Below are 20,719 nucleotides of genomic sequence, written 5' to 3' on the forward strand. Positions count from 1 at the left end.
GATCTTTTTGAAAAGTTTGGTGAACTCTTGAATCGTGTCCAGCAGAAATGCTCCTAACAGAAACGTGTCCCAAATCCCACATTTTTCTACGGCACTAACCTGATGGAACAGAAAGCTCAGAGAGAGGCTCTGATTTCTTTCACAATGCCAGACTGCATTCTTGTTCATAGCCATTTTTATTTCTCTTGATGGAACTCTGTGCCTTGGCTCATGCTAAGGAAAAGTGATGCTGCCAAGGAAGTCAGTCCTTTGGAGATGGAACTAAACATAAACCTAACCACATTTTTAACCTGAAGAGTTATTTTCAGTTTTGTAAACTATTGGATAACTTAGTTTTATTTTCAGAAATGTTTTTGACAAGTGATGAAGCATGCACTACATATACTTTTTTTTCTTTTTTATTGCTCAACAGATAACAACACTTAAAATACTACAGATTTTTCCATCCCTGACTGAGAGAAAAGTCAGCGTTGGGGCGAACTAATTTTTACATGTCTGGCCACCAAATTTAGAGTTTTGTACATTTTGTGAACAGAGCTGGAGTGACATCAGTTTCTGCATACGTATATTGCCATCATAAAATCCAGAATTTCATTATGCTTTATGGACTCCTTTTACTATTGTCATGTTTGGGAGACCGAACATGGAGTTGGTGCAATCCTATGACTGCTTTTGTGTCAAATTATATTGTAATGAAAGACAATGACCTTAACTATTTTCCCTGTTTTGAAGAAAAAAATATTTTCCTTTATACTGTGGTTTTTTTTTTCTTTTGGAAAAAAAAAATCAATTGTACATTTTATCTCACTAATAGTTGTATTTTTCACAGAGGAAATATTGTGGTTAAAATTGTTACATGTATCTTTGTAATACACTTTCCATTGTTTTCAGTAAATCCTATTCATTTATATGTTGATTTTATATTGTAAACTATGTATCTCGAGGTAACCCTTTTGTTTATACAGGTTTGCTTCAGTGTTAACCAGAATAATGCATAATGCATACTAGACTAGTTTTGCTTTAAGTATAGTTGTGTTAGACACTGCAATTATTTTCTGGTATGTGAAAATAAATTTCTTACTAAACTAGCACTTGATTAACTGAGAGTTTAAATGAAGAGCTACTACACTTTATCTTGGTCAACAAAGATTGTTGATTGAAAATAGACTATATGCAGTGTTAAACACAGCTTACATAAATGTTTGTAGAACTGGCAGTTGCAGAGCTGTTCTCTTTTTGGTGCCTTTCAAGTCTTCAGACATCTTTGTAGCTTTTCTCCCCCTTCCAGGTTGTTAACACTTAGTAGTGCCACTAGTCACACTCAGACAATGAATGTAATGGGCTCTGATCAGGAGAACATTTTCTTTAAATTTGCCAATAGAATGCCTTACTGAGTCATTCAGAATGGACATGTACTCTACTGGCGTCCTAAAAAGAAAGTCATGTTGGTCTTTTTTCAGAAAATGTCAAAAAAACCCCTTCATTCCTTTATCCTTTTACTGCCACTTAGTGCCTTAATTTCAGCCAAGAGAGCAGGGTTCACTATTCATTGGCCAAATGAAGTAATGTTCATTGCCATGTGACCTTTCCCCCGTGTTTTGATCCTATTTAGTTGTTAAATATTCATTAGACTGTAGAACTATAAAGAGTTTAATGAATAGATGTGAAAATGAAATTATTTGATCTTGAGTAAGCAAATAGAGGTTTGAATATTAAAGTATGTACAGAATTTTAGCTGATTAGATTTAGAACCTTGTAGGATGTTTACCATATTTCCAAAGCTTTTCATCCTTAAAAAGCAATAATTCTCCTTCACAATTTGTGTGCAGACTACGATGAACAGAAATGGCTATGTGCCCTTGCCTTTTTTAAAGCCTCTTCCTAGTGGTTTTGCTTTAAAAAGGGAGGTCACTGTCGTGTTAATGACACATTGTGCTACTGCTGTGTCTGCAATTATCAAGGAGAGGAGGTGGGTTTGGGGTTAGGCAGAATGTGCAGATTGTTAGAGCAATCATGGAGCTAATTCATTTCCACGGTGACAAGAGGGGTAGCTGTGGGGGTAAGGAATTTCTGTGGTTTCAATCCTGTGAATTTAGAGGGTGAAACCCAAACAGCAGATCAGATAAAATGATTTTAATGTAAATGTGCACACTGGAGTAGAAACGTGCCTGGTACACTCTTCAGTCACGAGTGGGCATTCCCAAATTTCCATCCCTTACTGGGATGGCTGGCAATGCCTGGAGGTTGATGACAGGGAGTTACTTGCCCAGGCAGAGTTCTGTGGTCACGTTACAGTTTGGAAATTCCTAGTCTGTGGTTTTAAAAATCATGAGGGTAGAGACTGAGGGAAGAATGGAATCAGCTCCTTGATGGTGTAGTAAAGAGCTGGTCAGACTTTGTCTCTCTCACACCCCTTCCTAATGAAGCAGAGAGTTGAGAGAGTTCTCTGAGCTTTCTAGAAGATTACCACTACTGTGTACTTACTCTGGATTTTCTAATCTAGGAGTAGCTTTAGAAAGCTGCTTTCAGTCCTTAGAAGCTAAAAAAAAAAAAAAAAAAGAAATGAGAGGCTTTTGGAGTAGCTTGTCCCTGTTTAAAAAAGAAGTAATTTTAGCAACAACCATTAAAAAAAAAAAAGGGGGTGGGGGCCAGGATGCTCTGCACTGCCATAGAAAGTGACCTGGCTTATTTTTGGCTGTTTTGTTCCCAAGGCCAGTTAAACAAGCACTGTGCCTGTAGAAGACAGGAAAAACTTGTCTTGAATAAAAGTCATTGCCCCAGACTATTAAAGATTAATATAATGGAGCTTCCATCTTTGTCTTGGGGTGCAGAAATGGTGGCTGGATTGTTAATTTACCAAACCAGAATAAGTAAAAACATGAAACTCTTGAGTGTGTTGAAGGGTCATAAAGCAAAGCTTTGTTAGTAGGATTGAACAGGTTTTTTTATACTGAAGCAAACTTAATGAAAAAGTCAATGTACAAATTACTTTTTTTTTTTTGCACAAATCCTTTGTTTTGTTGCATTTTAGATAATGAAGTCTGCACCCACACCTCAGATTTTTTCCCCTTGGAGTAACAGTGAGGTCTTCATCCTTTAATATGACAGTGCAAATTGAGCACTGATTTGACTGCAAGAGAAGATGCCCTGGGAAGGAACAAAGCCCTCCTTAGACTATGAATTAGCAGAACAGGAATGAAACAAATTGCATAATGAGTTATTTGGCTTTCAATTCCACTATTCTTTCCTTTAGTGTGGCATCCCAATTTACACTGGCTTTGGTTTTATTCAAATACAGCATTGCTCTTAAAGGCAGGTTTGCTTTGAGATGCTACTCCCAAAGTTTTGTTAGCAAAAAATCAGACACAAATTGGATTGAGAAATTGTTTCTGAAAACAGCTAAGGACTTTAGGGTCTTGGAGGTTCTGTGGCATGTAATGTATTCATATATTGTCAAAATGAAATACTACTTTTTAAAAAGTCAGATCTTACAGGCTGTCTTCCAAGTAAATGATTCCCATAGGAAATATATTTTAAATATTATTTAAATATTTACTACTATTTAAAACAATTTTAAAGCAGGAAAGCTAATACTATGGTCACAAAATGTCAGTGTGTCACCAACCATTTCTTATTTTGTTGCCAGCACTTGACATTTGGTCTCTCTTACCCTATTATGAACCTGTGCATTTCACAGTGCACATTCTGCCATATTTTATTATTTAAGCTAATATTAACATGTCATTGGTAATAAATGCATGTTTTTCTGCATATCTGTTCTACATATGGCAAAAATGAAGCTAGGGCTAATTAAGAGACACTATGCATTCTTAGTCCAGATTTTCAGGTGGTCCATAATACAATGTATGGAAATGTGAAAAAGGACAGTTTTGTACCATTCATGATGTTATTAACTAAACCCATTAAAGTGAAAACACTTTTTAAACAAAAACCTTATAATGCTTAGTCATTTGTTATTAAAATAATAAGTCTTGAAACGTTAAGATTGTTGGAATCAAATTGGCAATTTGGAATATTTCCTATATTTTCTGCTTGCGACATGAAGAAATACAGTTCTGTGGCTGGGTTTGTTTTGTTGGTTTTTTTTTCTCCATTATGTTGCATGTCTGGTTGATCTGGATTTTTTTAATTCTGGGTTCTAAATGTTCTGAATTAATTTGTACAATACAGCTGCCAGATCTTCCACTGCTGTGGTGAGTGAGGAGCCAGACTATTGGGGCAAGAGAGAATCTGCTGCTGTGATTCAGGTGGGGTTTACCTGAACTTCAGTCTTTTCATTTGTTCTCTTTCTTGCTGGACTAGAAAGCATGTCATCTCTGTGTGCCTTAGAAGAAAAGGTGCTCCACAGAGTTTTGGGATTTTTGCCCCCCAGCCACAAGGAATTACCCTGGATATTCTTAGCACTGTTTTTCCCTCATACAGAGGGCTGAGCCCCCATCCCATGCTGTGGATATTGTACATAACATCCACAGCAACCCTTCTCTGAGCAACTTCTTGCAGAAAAAGGAGGTTCTGGAGGCTGGAATATTTTTTTTATGACCCTCTGTATAAGGTTCTTCCCAAACCAAGATGAATATAAAATGAGTCATTTTCCCATGCAATTGATTGTTGTTTTGTCAAAAAAAATACTTTGGGAAGCAGGTAGGCAAAGAATGTCCTGTTGCAATCCTGAAGATTTCAATGCTGTGTTTCAGATACAGCTTTTAATTTCTGAAGATTTTTTTTTCCAAAAGAATAAGGAAGAAGCTGAATGCACACAGCTTTTTAAAAAAGGAAAGCAGCTCCTACTATCAGCAGTTTGTGGGTAAGTATCTTAGGCAATCAAAATTACTTGCTCTGCATTAGCTATTTGCCTTTTCCATAGATAACCTAACAAATGTTTGTTTCATTTCTAGAAACTGAAGAAGAGAAAACCATATTAAAATTATTTTCATTTGATTTCTTAAAAAGAATACAGGACTAAATACAGAGAACAAGATTTTGATAAAGGAGAAAAATAAATGGTGAGTCAGGGAAAACAGCAAAAAGCATTTCAGGGCTGTACTCTCTCATTTGTCCTGAGTATGTCTTGGGTTCTTGCTCTTAAAAGTTCCACTAGGCATTTTCTTTCCTTTGTGTGTGCTTAATTTTGGTTGGTTTTTTTGGGGTTATTTTAGCTACCTGATGCCCAAAGGGTAGAGGGAAGCAGCAGAGCCCATGAGCAGGAATGAAGGAGCAGCTAAGGTCCTTCATTTTAGTTTTTGTGAATAAATGAGGTTTTTATTTACATGTGTTATTTGAAATTGTAAACTATATAATTGGGAGTACATGTTGTAGCTTTCTCAAACTCCCAGAACATGTGATAGAAAGATCTTTTAAGTAAAATTATGTTGGTTTGCATCATCCTTTCCTTTCTAACTGTGCTGGCTGCTAGTGTGATTTGTCTGTGCATTATTTATGTATCAGATATTTCTGCTGTGGCAACAGAAGGTAAGTGATATGATAATTGAATAAAAGCTGGAGCATCAATGTTTTATTATGTGCTTAGGTCAAATGGGCAGCTTGTTCAAAGCTCTGGAAGAATGAGGATTTAGAGCTCTTCCCTAAGTAAAGCAGCTTTGGGGGCTTATAGTTCTATTTCTCTGAAGTATCTAGTCTTATTTGTAAAACCATCTTTTGAAACTCTTTTCTAAATATCTAAAGTATTTCTAAATATCTAAAGTATTATAGTTCTATTTCTCTAAAGTATCTAGTCTTATTTGTGAAACCATCTTTTGAAACTCTCTTCTAACTCCATTTCTGTCTCAACAACACCTATCCTAATTCCGTAACATCTCTGAGGTCAGCTTGTCTTATCTCCAAGTTTACATACAAATGTGTGAGCTTTCCAGAAGCTCTGTACGAGTGCAGCCCGTGTTCCAGCGGGGGTCAGTGTGCAGCAGCAGGCTCAGCCAGCCCTGCCCTGCCCGCCGTGCTCCCGCAGACACATCGCTATTCCGGCCCGCCACTGGAAGCATGGAGCTCCGGGACAATGCTCCCTTTGTCGCCAGAACCTTCTGTCCTGGCAGCTTGTTGATTGTTCCAGGCTCTTCAGAAAGGCCAGGGTGGAATCCTAACAGATTTCACTTCACTAGGGTGGAATTCTTACAGATTTCACTTCTCCGGAACATTCCAGAGCCGCCCTTCAGGAGTGAGCGGTGCTCTCACCCAGGCCAGGTGTGCTCTGCGGTGGGGCAGGAGCCACGGTCGCTAGATGGAATCATTGTACCCCTCAGAACCTTGCACCTATTGTCTTGGTTTGGAAAGACAGGAGTCTGCTAAGGAAGGCAGGAGCCTCCCCTGAAACTGAGAATGTAAACCCTCCCCACCCCTCCGACTTGCTATAATTTTAAATTAAGGGGCTCTCAGGCAAAGATATGGGAGCAGGAAATAACAGTTCTTTAATAGGAAGGAAAAATAAAAGGATAAAATAAACAATGCAGTACGCTAGAACAACACTGACAGAGTCAGAACCCAACCTGACACCCTGTGGGTCAGGGTGTTGGTGGCAGTCCCATTGGAAATGTGGCTGCAGTCCTCCTGCAGTGTCCGGGGTGGTTCTGTTGGAGCAAGGGGGTTCTGTAGAGAAGGATGTATTCTTCCTCTGAAGATCCAGTGGAGGAAGAGGCAGCTGCTGTTCCTCTGGGGAATCCCGTGGAGAAAAGCCATGCTGGTGTCTCAAAAACTCCTGGATTATATCTGGGTAGCAATGCTTGGCTCCTCCCTCTGGGCTCACATCTCACAATGGGATGTTATAGTTCTTATCAGCCATGCAGTGACATTCAATGGCTGTTATCAGCGGAGATCCCCTCCCGAGGGAGGTGTGAATGTGGTCACTCAGAGAGAGAGATAAGGCAAACTGCCCACTTGACAAAAGATAACCTGCCGTACAGATGGTAATGGAAAACATCTTGCCTTGCAATCTGGAACACCTATCCATGCAGGGCGACCCCAGTGTAGGGAATAGTGTGCTCTGACTCCATGGTTCAGAAAGCTGAACAAATGCTATACATTGAGCTATACACTATACAGCTATAAGTATACAGTTCATAAGTGTATAAGCTATAAGTATCTAGCTATAATATATACTATATTACACTAATGCTATACTAAATTACATACTAAAGAGATACTAAAGAATAGTAAAGAAAAACCTGTGACTGTTTCCAGACAGTGATGACACACGTGGATCCAATTGGCCAATCAATCCAAACAGTAGAATCCTATTAACAAATCACTTTGGGTAAACAATCTCCATAACACATTCCACATGTACCATACAACAGGAGCAGCAAGTAGAGATAAGAATTGTTTTCTTTTCTGAGCTTCTCAGTGCCTTTCCCAGGAAAAATCCTTGGGAACTTGTGCCTGCTGCTCTCTATGACAAGAGTGTGGCCACACTGTGCCGTCCTCTTTTGTAATTCCTATGGGGATGGGAAATGGGACCAAGCAGAATGAGTTAGTGACTAACCTGCTCTGCATCCTAAGGGAGAGTGTCTGTGCTCTGCAGCCCGTGGAGCTCAGCCCCAGGCAATGCTCCTGCTCTGAGCTGCAAATGGCAGAACCTGTCAGCCAGCACTAAGGGAGATTCCCTGTGCCCGCTCTGTAATCTGCCCTCAGATCTGTCCAGCTTGTCAAACAGCCCTTTGCAATCTGGTATTGTATGAATAGCTGCTCATGTGCTTAAATTTGAGATTACCAGATGTGAAAAATGTGTATTTTATGGTTGGCTTTTCGCAAATATTAAAACGAATATTATATGTGCTGTGTTAGAAAGTGATGCTGTATTAATTCTCTTAAGTACTGTGTTAAATATAGTTTTAGGTTATAACAAAATGTTAAAATAGAAACTATGCTATGTAGGATACTTGTTTTAAAGAAAGGACTCACAGCGAGATAGCAGCCACAGGACACCTAAATCTTTCAGAGAAAAAGAATTTATTGCCCTCTTAGCAGAAGAAATTAACTTCTTCTCGCCTCGAAGGTGCTGTTAGGAGTCAGAGGAAGAAGCTGACACTCACCAGACAGAATCCTGTGTTTGAAAGGAATTTATGCATCATGTATGAGTGTATGAATATGCAACAGGCTGTTGTTTTTAAGGGTTAATCCTCTGTTAACGTGGGTCCTTTTTCGGGCTTATTTTGCCCAGAAAAAGGTACCCGGACTGTCTGTAACTCTTTGTTTCTGTTGTCTCATATTGTCCTAATCCAGACTGTCCAAATTATTATTACTCAAATTGTATTACTATTTTTATAACCATTTTATTAGTATTAAACTTTTAAAATTTTAAAAACAAGTGATTGGTGTTTTTCACACCAGAGAAGAGTTTTCCCATTTTTATAGGTCTCTTTCATAACTGAAAACCTTTTGCACTGGCTTTTATATCCTCAGGCATCGAAGTAGAGCAGATTTGATAATGCCCTGATAATTGTAGCAATTTCTGAAACAGAAGCTGTAGATTTTCCCTTCCACGAGGATCTCTGTGCGACACTGAACCAAATGCTGAACTTCAATTTGTCTCGACATTTGTCAATGGAATGGAGCAACATTTTAAGGGTTACTCTTCATAATGTACGCCTTTCATCAACTTCACCACTGTAGTGAATACAGGCATTGTTGATATTTAAGTGGGGAAAAAACAGAAGCGTAACTGTTCTAAATAACTGGAATATTTTTCTGAATTTTTATGGTAATTATTAATTGCTTTGCTTTTTCAGAAACAGAAAACGATTGGGTTCAACAGATCCTGATGACAATGGCAATGAATTTTATGTACATATATAATTTAAGCTGTGTTGATATACACTTAATCTTTAAAGCTTTAGTGCTGTGGAACATAATTGAAATCTAAAGAATAAAGTTTGGTATAGAAGAGAGAGCCTTCTGACATGCTTGAGATGTAAGAGAGGCATTTGACATGCAGAGTTCTATGTTAACCATTCAAGAAAGTGGAATCTGAATTCATTTGAAAATAAGAAATTGGATGGTACTGTTCTGCAAAAGTCCCTCTTTATTTCCTGGTCAATTTGCTGTGATAAGTCACTGTCTATTTTGGTGTTTAAAATTTGAATAATTGGGACACTGAACAATTCTGGGTTTTAAAACAGCTTATGTTCCAGCTTTGGTGTCCTTCTAGTTTTGTTTTGGTTTTTTTTTTAAGTTATGAAATTAAAACTTTTTCCTGTGTTTTTTTCACGAACACATAACATTTCCCAGTCACTTAACCAAGCATTGATCTGTTGCAGATAAAACAGCAGCACCCCTATAAAATAGAATATCTTCTATTGATATGCCTCTTGTGCTTTTACTTTGCAAGTTCTTATATCCAATTATATCTCCTTCGTTATCTGGAAGAACAGTGCTCAGAATATCTGGAAATTACAGGTGCTGTCACTTCCCCTTCCTGGTTGGCAGCCCAGATTCCAGGTTCATTATGGGAAAAGCTTTTTGCATTTTGCATGCAGGTGTGCATCACTGCTCCCTTTGTGAGCTGCAGGTTTCCATTTTGCCTTCTCTCCCTCCATGATCAGACAGGACCCGAACGTGGGTCTTTATCCTTTGCCATCTTTATCCTTGAGCAAACACTTAATTGACATGAGGAAGTTAATCAACAGACATGCCTGAATTTGTGGCTGTTGAATTTAAATACTCTGTTTCTGCTTTATGCTTCTAATTAAACCCTACAGATCTTACATAAGACTCAGAAATTCTTGAAAAGTGAAGTCTTTAAGTTCTTCAAAACATAACCACTCTCTTGATCCTTTTGTAGCTGGTAGGAGTATTTCTAGATGACCTGGAAATAAATGAAAATAGATTTTTATTGTGCTGTTCCTTGCTATAAAAGTCCTTTATAACAGCTGAAAAGAATCTGACACAACTGTTGACTTTTGTTAGGACTAGGACTTCTGTTAAAAATACATTGGTCTCAAACGATTTTATGAATAAATTATGTTAATTGTGCCTTTGTAATTGGCATTCTCTTGTGCATCCTGTGTTCAGCTTTATGGAGGTTAACTGGGGGAATCTGCTGTGGAAGGGGAAACCAGATTGGCTGTGGCTTGCTCTGCTCCCTGCAAGCAGAGTTTGCCAAATCACTCTCCATGGTGAGGTGCAATGTTCTGATTGCTGCATCTCCTACTCCAAAATGTTTGTGGGTTCGAATTCTCTCAAGATTAGGTGAACCACAGCAGGATGATTGACTGCATCACTTTATTTCAACAACTCTGCAAAAATAAATAATTTTTTAAAATTAATTTTAATTCAGTATTTCTTGATTTGCAGTTTTATTTTGGCAATGCATCAAAAATTCTAGCATCACACTGCTGCAAAAGCAGGGAAAAATTAAACAGTGCATTATATGTTATTTTATTGGGTTCTTATTGGCACATGTGAATCAGGACTACTTTTTTTAAAAAGGGATTTATCTTCCCTTCTTTTCCCAACAAATAAATCTCTGTTAGTCACTTCCTATTGTTCAGGAAACAAGATGAACTTTATTTTTTTTTTCCTACAGCTTGAATAAGTTCCTTTCTCTGTGCCCAGAGACTTAAGCCTTCCTTGTCTGAAAAATTTCACAAAAACTTCCATGTTTAGAACTCCCTTTATCAAATACTGTACTCAGGCAATGAAACATGAAGAAATGTTTGTCTGCCACAAGTCTGTGGTACCTAGTTGCCTGTAGGAATTTTTCACAGCTTCAAATGATCTATTTATTTGCATACAATGAACAAACTTGCAGTGCCCTACCTGTAAGTGTGACAAATGAGGAGAGAAGGCTGCCCTGAGCCTCAGTGGATAGCAAACATCCTGTATTTTCACCTGCTAGCACAGAATTTGACGTAGAACAGGCTAAAGTTCAATTATCTGATGACTCAAAGTGAATTTTTGAATCACTTGTAACATTGTATTATTTGGTCTTTAATGTGCATTACATTCTTCTGTGTCTGTGAACCATGGAGATCAGTTTGACTTTGTCTGTTCCTATGGAAATCATTCCAAACCCCATGAATTATTTTATGTTGTTCTGATACACTTCCATTGAGTAAGAATGTCAAAATCCTTGATTTGTATTACAAAATTATACTTTGTACACAGTAGAAAATTATGTTGGATCTCTCAGCAGTTTGCTGCAGGCAGTAGGAAAAAACCACTTATTACTCTGAAAATGAATTTATTTTTTCATTTCATTGCAATGAGAAATGCCAGCTGCCATAATGAACATGCCTTTGATATATACATATATATATATGGGAATGTATGGAATCGATATTTGAAGACACTTTTTATCGGGAACTTGGATTTCCTCGGATTTATCCACCATTCAGAACTTTCTTCCCAGTTTTGAAACGGAAAGCAGCTTCATGTCAGTGGATTGCAAACATCCTGCAGAACAGACACGGGACTATCAGAGAGGGTCCAGTGGAAGGTCACAAAGATGGTCAGGGGTCTGGAGCATCTCTCTTAAAAAGAGAAACTGCAGGAGCGGGACCTGTTCAGGCTGGAGAAGAGAAGACTGAGAGGGGATCTCATCAGCGCACATAAACATCTTAAAGACAGGTGACAAGAGCACGGTGCCAGGCTCTTTTGGTCATGCCCAGGGACCGGATGAGGAGCACTAAGCACCAGAAGTTCCACCTCGGTACGAGGAAGAGTTTTTTTCCAGAGCCACCCGAGCGCGTTCCTGTGTGACCTCGCCGGGGGGATGGCACCGGACGGTCCCCAGCGGTCCCTTCCGCCCTCGGGGCAGCCAAGCCGCGCTCGGGCAGGGCCGGGGCGGTCGCTGCCCTTTCTGCCCGGTCCCGGGCACCGCCCCGGGGCGGGGGCGCGGCAGCTCCGCCCCCGCGGGCCCCGAGAGCGCCGAGAGCCGCCCCGGCGCGGCAGATGCGCGGAGCCGGCGCTCGCCATGGCCACGGTGCGGGAGAAGGCGGCGGCTCTGAGCCTCAGCGCGGTCTGCAGCCCCGCCGCCAGGCCGCCGGGTACGGCCCAGCGCCGGGGAGCGGGGCAGGGAATGGGAGCGGGACGGGCGTGCAGTGGGATGCGGCTGCCGGCGGCGGCTGCGCTCGGCGCCTTTCCCGGCTCTGGGAGGTTCAAAACTTGGCCGCGCTCCGGGAGCCGCTTCCGCGGGGATCCCGTCCTGGCTGTGCCCGCTCCGCCGGCGGCAGCGGCAGGGCCGGGAACCCGCGGAACCGTGCCGTGCCGTGCCGTGCCGTGCCCGCGGAGCTGCCGCCGGGGTGGCTGCCGGGGAGGCTCGGGCAGCTCCGCAGCCCCGGCGCGGCTCAGGAGCAGGTGCCTCGGTAGCGCAGCGTAAGCGGCGACATCGGCCGCGCTCGCTGGGTTTTGCCCTTTTTCTTGCCCTACCTTTGCCCTTTTTCTTTCCCTGCCTTTGCCCTTTTTCTTTCCCCACTTTAACTTTGTGGAAAGTTGTTGTCTTAATGGCACGCTTCATACCGCTTCCCTCAGAAAAGATCCGAAGGCTCAGTGTGTGTAAGGAAGCGCTGGTAGGGCTGTCAGTGGTAGTTAAAGCGTTGCAGGTGCTCGTGTTTATTCTAGCGACAGAAACCAGCGTGGTTGTGTGTTTGGTGGTGTCGGGTTTGGGGTTCTTCCTTCCCAAAGAGCATAGCTGGCTATTGGAATGTAGGGCAGGAAGGGAATTCCGTGTTCGTTGTGTTTGTTCAGCCTTCCTGAAGGTGTCATCGCGTGTAAGTGTCAGCAGTTGTGTACCTTGTCCGTCTTGTACTTTTAAAGCTTTGGAAACTGGAGGTTTTGGGAGATTTCTGCGTTGGCTGGTTCAATGCTGTGTGTTAGAAAGCTGCTTTGCTTTTCTTGTCTCTTTTTTTTTTTTTTCTTTTCTGGCTTGAATCTTTTCAGAAACAAAAGATGCTGTCTTTCTGAAGTGTTGGTGTGTTCAAATGGTGGTGTGTTCCTTGCTTTCTCTCCCTCTTCCCAGTCTTCACTGCCCCTCTACCTTTCCTTTTCCCCTTGCTTATTTGCCAGTTTGGGCTTTCCTGCAGCTGGGGATCAGCTGAAAACTGATTGGTGATTTGGTGCCCCAAATTGGAATGCACCTCTCTAGCTAAAGCCACTTCAAACTAAACAGAGCAGAAACAACCACCTCCTGCATCTCTGTGGAAAACGCTCGTGGTAATATGTTCCATGTTGTTGTTTTTTTCAAACACTGCCTTGCACTGTTAATTCATTTGGTTTGAGGTCTGTCACAATCCCAGCTGGCTTTCTGTAGGATTGCTGCCAACTTCTCCTTCCATATTTTGTCCTTCAGCTTTTGATTTCTCTCTTCTTCCTCTGCTTTCACTCTTAGTAAGTTTTTCATCTGATTTACTGGAAAACGTGTTCTAATTCTAGCCTCCCTGGTGGCTGCAGCTCTCCCCTGTTGGGTGCTACCTGCTTAAAAACAAACTTCGTGTGTTTTTGCGTCCTTGTGGAGGCTGAGCGTAGCCTCAGGTCAAGCTGTTGGCTGCTGGCATTTTGTTCTACTCAGACTGGTAAATGAGTAATAGTTCAGTGGTTTCACTGGGGGAGGGAAGACGGGCTGGCTCACGGAAGTGGCGTTGGGTGGCAAAGAGCGCTCTGGTGGCATCAGTGCGGTGTCAGTGCCATCTCCAGAGAATCCATGGACTTGTTAGTGGTGTGCTAAGCACTATGTTAGGTAGCTTGTGTGTGTGTGCACAGTCCTGGAGCCAGCAGGGCCCTGGGGACTCCCTTCATCCCCTGTTCCCTGCCCAGCCGTGTGGCTCTGGTGGTGCTGTGGAGGAGCCGGGGTGTGTTAGGAGCGCACGCAGCTGGTTTGTGGTTCTGCAAGGGTGACCATTAGGTGACCAAGGGACACACAAAAGGACAAAGGCTGAAAAAACAGGAACTCCTGGTTGCAAAGCTTTACGCTGGTGTAGCGAGGGCAACCACCAAAGAGAGAGAGGGAGGGAGGGAGACAGTGGCGCAGAGCAGGCAGATTGCTGAGGAAGTAACACAGTGTTAATGCCTGAGCAACCCGAGCCAAAGTGGAAGTCTGAACGGTTTTTAAACCCTTACGAGGTTGACGAAAGCTGGAAGCCAGGAAGGGGGCTGTTCTCTGTGGCTGCAGCATGAATTCAGGCTCTGTGTGTGTGCCCTCAGGCTTCAGCCTGGCGCAGAAGCCGTTCGGAGCCACCTTCGTCTGGAGCAGCATTATCAGCGCCCTCCAAACTCAGGTGGAAGTGAAGAAGCGCCGCCAGAACCTCAAGAGTTACCACGACTGCTTCATTGGCTCGGACGCAGTGGATGTTGTCTTCGCCCACCTCCTGCAGAACAAGTATTTTGGGGACGTGGATATCTCCCGGGCTAAGGTGGTGCGCGTGTGCCAAGCGCTGATGGACTGCAAAGTGTTCGAGGCCGTCTCCACCAGGGTCTTTGGCAAAGACAAGCGCTCCGTGTTTGAGGACAGCAGCTGCAGCCTCTACAGGTTCACAAACGCCTCCAACCAGCCTGAGCTTGAGAAGGATTACCAGCAGTGTGCCTCGCAGAGGTTAGTACGGGGAGGTGAAGAGAAATGATTTTCGAGAGGAAAATATTATGTGTTCTGGGGGAGAGAAAAGCAAACTTGTACGTTTAAGGGGTAAAAATAGATGCTGCATAGATGTTTGTGAAGATGTGGGTGGAAGACAGGTAGGAAAGAGCAATTTGAAGAGAGTAAACCACGCAGCCTACATGGCTGCTCGTTTTCTCTCTCTGTTGTCACCTCGCCTTGGGGGAGGGAGGTGAGAGGGTAGAAATTAAGTGCATTTACATACTGATCTAAATCAATGTAACCAGCTGGAATTCAGGTGCATCAGACAGGCTAATGCAACAGGGCAATCTTAGTCACTGCACATCTAGCTCTGGCATAAACCAGAGCTTCCAGGTGCCAATCCATGCACCTTCTAAGAAAAAAATGTTTTCTCCTTTCACCATCTTTGCTTTGCTACACTTCCAACTTATCTCCCTTTTTAGCTGTTTCTTTATGCATGTATGACTTGTTTCCAGGCAGGGTAGCAGGCTGTTCTGCTGTTCTGCTATTGCACTCCATCCTAGAACCAGAGGCAAGTGCAATGGTGAGGTTTTTTTGTTTCCCTGTCCCTTTAGGAGTGGGCAAAGAAATCCCTGATGCTAACTAACCCCACACAAAGCAGAATGTGTGGATGCCACTTTGCCACATAACCTCCCTTCAAAAGTTTTTGTGAAATGTTCATCTCTTCACCTACTCTGACATATTCTTACAAGAAACTACGTGGATGAATTTAATGCAGTAGTTTTAGCAATGTGCACTCTTGGAAATTGTAAATTATATTGACCCAAAATTCCTTATTTGACTGACATATTCATGTGAGTAGCAAATGTGAACTTGAGTGCATCAACCCTGATGAAAAAAGTAGAGGAACAGAGATTAAAAATATTTCCTTTGCCCTGCTTCTCCCCTCTCTCCCACTGGCTCTTGTTCTGTCCTAAAGCATACTGTCCCAAGTCTTTATTTAAAAAGAGAATTCATGGGAAATTAAAATCACTTTAATTATATGTGGTATTTAAAAATACTTCCATCACAAGAGCTGTTAAAGTAAGACTTAGAATATACTGAACAAACAGTCATTAAACAGGATTATTCCTGTTTTATTAGTGTAGAATGAAGGTGTTTTCCTTCTGGGCAGGGCGCAGATCCATTGGGTTACATTTCTTCATTTAGTCAAAGGAACAGCGTCAATACATGCATATCCATGTCAAAGATAGTGGACATCAAAAAGCTATTGCAGTGCCCTAAAACAAAGAAGAGTTGGGAATTGAAATCACATAGCTGTGCTTGGAGGAACAGTAATTTTGTGGCTGGAGTGGTTCTGTTACATGCAAATAATTTTTGCAGGTATGATACGTTCTCCTGGATGACTTGGACAGAGGAAATTTCGAGGCAGGGGAGACAAGGGGGAATTATGTAAATATCTATACAGGAGAAACTTTTTGATCTTGGGACAGTTACCCATATCTGTATGTTGCATTATATATTTGGTTATCCATATATATGGTTATACATATATTTCTATAAACTGGTTTTAATCTCAGATATGAGAACAGCACGTTGCTCTACAATACCCCATTCAAACCAGAAAGCTTGGAGGATCTTTGGGAAAACCTAAGTCTAAATCCTGCAAGCAGCCCTCAAGTAAACATCTCAGACAGCTTGTCCCGTCGAGGTAAGCCAGATAATGTCCCAGTCCTTGTCTGTGGGAGAGGGAAGGAACATCTACAGGACTGGGAAGACTTGTGCCCCTCAGGTTGGAGAGGGAGGCAAACTGACACTCGCAGTATTTTGGTTTGAACACCATGTCATGAAAAGGCAAATTATATTTGTTGCAGGCTTGCCTTTTGCCTTTTTATTTCATCAGACAAGAGGCATTATCTCTTGACTGAAATAAATCAGCGTTGACTTTTGTGGGGAAGAATACCCAATGTGTAGGGCTTGATTTGAGTTAGAAATATTCATAATACCCACTTACCTGCACTACTTGTGCTGGTATTGAGTATTATGAGCCTGATTTGAGTTAGAAATATTCATAATACTCAGTTACCTGCACTACTTGTGCTGGTTTTAGTCAGGGCAAATAGTCTGCTGTTAGCTGGAAGTGAATTGTGTATCTGCACATCCAGCACTCCTTCAGTATTGTGTGAAACTCTTCTTGACAATTCACTGCTTGTCTTTCAGACCAAACTATGATCTGATGTGTTTTTTCCTTTGGTTAAAATGCTAATGCATCCTAGAAACTGTGGTTTCATCACAGGGAAATACTCAAGGAAGCTGTGATAAGGAGAGTGTCACTGTTGTACTTTTTTTTCATCCCTTATCTAGAACAAAGATTGTTTGCAAATTAGAGCACAAAGAGTGTAAGGCACTTCAGATTTATTCGAAAAGCAGTTCTCCCACACTTGTAGCTAACTAAACAAATGGGTAATTCTTGCCTTTTTGTGGTGATAAAAGGCACTTCAAGCTGATAAGAGCCACATGCTTTGCTACTGCAAGTCTCTACTTCGCTAAAATCAATCTGTAAGGTTAGGCCCGATGGGAGGAAGGGGAGTTATCTTCCTTGGGATGAGTTTTTGCACATGCTGAGTCTCCCTGTGCTTTGTGTATCCACCTTTCCCAGTTATTAATGAAGTGTGGCAAGAACAAACAATTGCTCGCCTGCTGCAGCTGGTGGATCTCCCTCTGCTGGAGTCTCTGCTGGAGCACCAGGAGATCAGACCTCAGCTGCCAGAGCCCAGGAAGGCACCTGGATATGTCATCACCAGCAACTACCTGGACAGAGAGATCCTCAAGGCTTTCAGTGACTCTCAGTAAGAAATCATTCCTGTCCTCTGCAGCTCTGGAAATCTTTCTGCTTTCAGGGCAGTGTAAAGCACAGTTGGTCTTTGGGGGGATGTAGCAAATGCAGCAGTCTCAGTCTCAGCAGAAAGGATGTGAGCAGGTGCTTTTTCCCTGTTGGACTTGACTGGAATAAGTGGTAAATATCAATTGCTTGGTGAGAATGTCTGCTGAACACTGGGATGGTTTTTGAATGCAATGACAGTAGCTGGTGGTATTCAGAGGGGAAATTCTTTGTTGCGTTGAGGGAAGAATAGAGGGTTTGTAATCATCATGAAAGTTTTTCCTGGAGACATTGCTTGTGAGGAACTAGTTTAGTTTCTCCTACTGTATTCAAAGAGCTAAGAATGTTGAGCTTGAAACTGTGCATGGAGTTGAAAACATTCTCAGAAAAACTTGTACCAGTCTGAATCAGATCAAGGTTCATGTTTCTGTTTATCCAGCAATAATTGTGTCCTTATCTAATAGTAGAGGACATGACTGACTTTGGGTTTTACTGCTTGGGCCTGTTTACTTGTGGGTTACTAATTTTTCATCTTGATTAAATACATAACAAAGAGGCTTATGACTGTGATCTGCCTGAGTGTGTCAGGGGAAGTGCGTTGTGTGTGAATTTCCGATGGGCTTTAGTGCCCACACACGCAGTTTTCAGTGTGATGGAGGAACCAGTGTGCCTGCTCTCTGTGGAAAGCACTGCAGCCAGCTCTGAAGGGCACCCACAATTAAAGGTGCAAACCCAAACCCCTCTGTCTTCCAGGACAGACGAGTGGCTCTCTGCAGCAATTGATTGCTTGGAATATCTTCCTGATCATATGGTGGTGGATATTAGCAGGAACCTGCCTGATCAGCCAGACAAAGCAGATTCCTGGAAGCTGCTGCTGTTTGAAAACATTGGGAGGTACTACAGCCAAAAAAAGGAGCCACTCTTAAGCCATGCATCTGAAATTCATTTAGGAATTGCAGAGCTATTAGGTAAGTAAAACAGAGCTGTGTTCCAATGCTTATGTGAGATATGTACTGAGAAACTGAGTGTTTACCTCAGGAGCCGAGACTAAAAGCTGACTTCTACAAGTGTTTTTTTGTTTTGTTTTAGTTTTGTTTGGGGGTTTTATGTATGGCTGGGGTTTTTTTAAATGTCTAGTCATAAAGACTGTTCTTTGACATTTTGGTTCTTACGGTATGCAGTTCTGTAATCATTGTTCAGGTCTGTGTAGAATGGCTGTGAAACCAGAGTGTTATTATTTGGTACTAGCTGGTATCCATGGAAGTCAGATATCCATGGGAAATGAAATATAAATATAGCCTAATAGTAAATATTTAGGCTGTAAGAGCTAAACTGAAATCTGTAAACGCTTGGTACACCATTGACAACTTTTAGTTTTTTCATTTTTACTTGTTTTTAAATTTTGTTTGGACAGCATTTTAGAAAGCTTTTGATGTTTTAGTTCTCAACATTTTATCCCAGATCTCCTTATTTTTTATAAATTCTCTGCCTTGATTATTCTCCTTTTTTCATGTTAACTGGAATACTTTGCATTTATATCCCATTCTTCCTCTCTACATGATAAAGGATATTAGTACAGCCTACTTCATTTAAACAACTCACAGCTCTAAAATGACTATTCTGCATAGTAAGGCAAATTAAAACTTAGCCAAGTTCTACAAAGTAGTTTGCAATTAACTCATCAAATCATCAAACTAGCCCATGTATCTAGGACATATTCCTCAGTTTTTTGAGGTCTTTATTACCACAAGCAGAGGTCGTTCTTTTTTTTTTTTAATAGAACCATTTTTCTTTCTCAGTACTTCTCATCCCTTTTAAGATGGCTGAACTGTAATTGAACTTAATTACAAGGGAGCTTTAATGCCAGGCTGAAGGCCTGTGTGTGGGATGTTGTCAGAGGCTCTGCAAGCAGCTCTCCTCAGCCTGGGAGAGGTTTTTGGGAGAATGGATTGCTGTGTTTGGCAGGGTCTGTTTAGAGAGAAGGGCATCTCTTCGGTGGCTAATTCGGGTGTGCTTTATGGTAACATTTCTTTAACTGAATATGGCAATGGATCCCTTTCTCTCTCCCCAGTGAATGGGAAGATGGAGCAGTCTTTAGAAGCTGTTCAGCTCTATTTGAAGCTCCTAGACAGCCAAGTCAGGGAGGAGTTCAGGAGACTGCTGTACTTCATGGCTGTTGCAGCACATAATTCTGAGATCAAGCTACAGAAGGAGGTAAATCTGCATTCTTGATAATTGTTTTGCTCTTTCTGAAATCCAGACGGCCCAGGTACTGGTCAGAAAACACCTTTGTAGTTTAAATTTGTGACTACAGGAAAAGCCATGTCTCAGAAGAACAAAGGTGGTGCCCTTCCTATTGGGGGACTCTAACTCTCCTCTTCTGGTCATTATTTCCCTTTGTTCTTTAGAGTGACAACAGGATGGTTGTGAAAAGGACGTTCTCTAAAGCTATTATCAACAACAAAAACCTATCCAGAGGGAAAACTGACCTCCTGATCTTGTTCCTTGTGGACAACCAGAGAGATGTGTTGAAGGTAGGAGCTAGAAAATGGCCAGGTTTTGTTTATCTGAAAGTTCACGGAGAGCTTTCATGGAAAAGCTGCTGTTGCCTTGTGCTCTCTTTCTGTTCCAGATCCCAGGGGCGCTGCACAAAATGGTCAGCAATAAACTGCTGGCCCTGCAGAAGGGCCAGGATCCCAGCAAGATATCAGGTAACCCTTCCCACTGAGCTTTGTAATCTTGTCATGCCCCCAAATGACAAATGCAAAAAAAGTTTGTAACAATGGCTGGTGTGATCTAAAGGAGGGTGGGTCCCTGGAATCTCGAGGGTGGGTGGAGTGTGGTGATAATCCTCTCTCCTTTCCTTTCAGGTTATACCTTTTGCCAAAAGCTGGATGAGAGAGAGTATCGCTCCAACACAGAGAAGACCACAAAGGATGAGCTCTTCTCTCTATTGAAAGCTATTGATGAAGATTCAAAGCTCTCTGACAAAGAGAGAAAGAGGCTGCTAGATCAGTTTCATAGTAGTAATCCAAGTATTTTTATGCAGTATTTTGGAGACAGAGTTACTAATTATGTGTAAATATTGATTCCTTTGTATACCCCAGCAGTGAGAACACTAATATATTTGTAAATCTTTTATATTCATGTATCTACCTAATAAAGTTATTTTGTGGAAATTGATGGGATTTATGCAATTATTACCAATGCCAACAGTAACTGAGTTTGACCTTTATTTATAGTTTAGCTTTTTTTTTCATTGTTAATTGCTATAGGACCAAAATAATTCCTTTTCCTCCCCA

The 20,719-nt window shown here is 41.6% G+C and overlaps 2 protein-coding genes across 3 annotated transcripts in view; both read left to right on the forward strand.

Annotated features, from left to right (window-relative positions):
* The window catches only part of QSER1 (glutamine and serine rich 1), a 43,575-nt gene extending 38,973 nt beyond the window's left edge, over nt 1-4,602 (forward strand). Inside the window, 1 exon segment of the mRNA XM_030948869.1 lies at nt 1-4,602. Within this exon segment, the coding sequence (XP_030804729.1) occupies nt 1-57 (57 nt within the window). The 3' untranslated portion in view covers nt 58-4,602.
* Nucleotides 4,603-11,902: 7,300 nt separating this feature from the next.
* On the forward strand, nt 11,903-20,517 carry DEPDC7 (DEP domain containing 7). Of its 2 annotated transcripts, none has more exons than XM_030949833.1 (9): nt 11,903-12,014; nt 14,167-14,554; nt 16,117-16,247; nt 17,196-17,385; nt 18,171-18,385; nt 19,489-19,631; nt 19,826-19,951; nt 20,050-20,128; nt 20,288-20,517. In XM_030949833.1, the coding sequence occupies exons 1-9, from the start codon at nt 11,942-11,944 to the stop codon at nt 20,497-20,499; spliced, it is 1,557 nt and encodes a 518-aa protein (XP_030805693.1). In that variant the 5' UTR covers nt 11,903-11,941; the 3' UTR covers nt 20,500-20,517. The 2 variants fall into 2 exon arrangements, with proteins under 2 accessions (XP_030805693.1, XP_030805695.1); XM_030949835.1 differs by having other exon boundaries at nt 18,243-18,385.
* The last annotated feature ends 202 nt before the right edge of the window (nt 20,518-20,719 follow it).

The sequence above is a fragment of the Camarhynchus parvulus genome, chromosome 5 (genome assembly GCF_901933205.1).
Source record: "Camarhynchus parvulus chromosome 5, STF_HiC, whole genome shotgun sequence".
Lineage (NCBI taxonomy): Eukaryota > Metazoa > Chordata > Aves > Passeriformes > Thraupidae > Camarhynchus > Camarhynchus parvulus.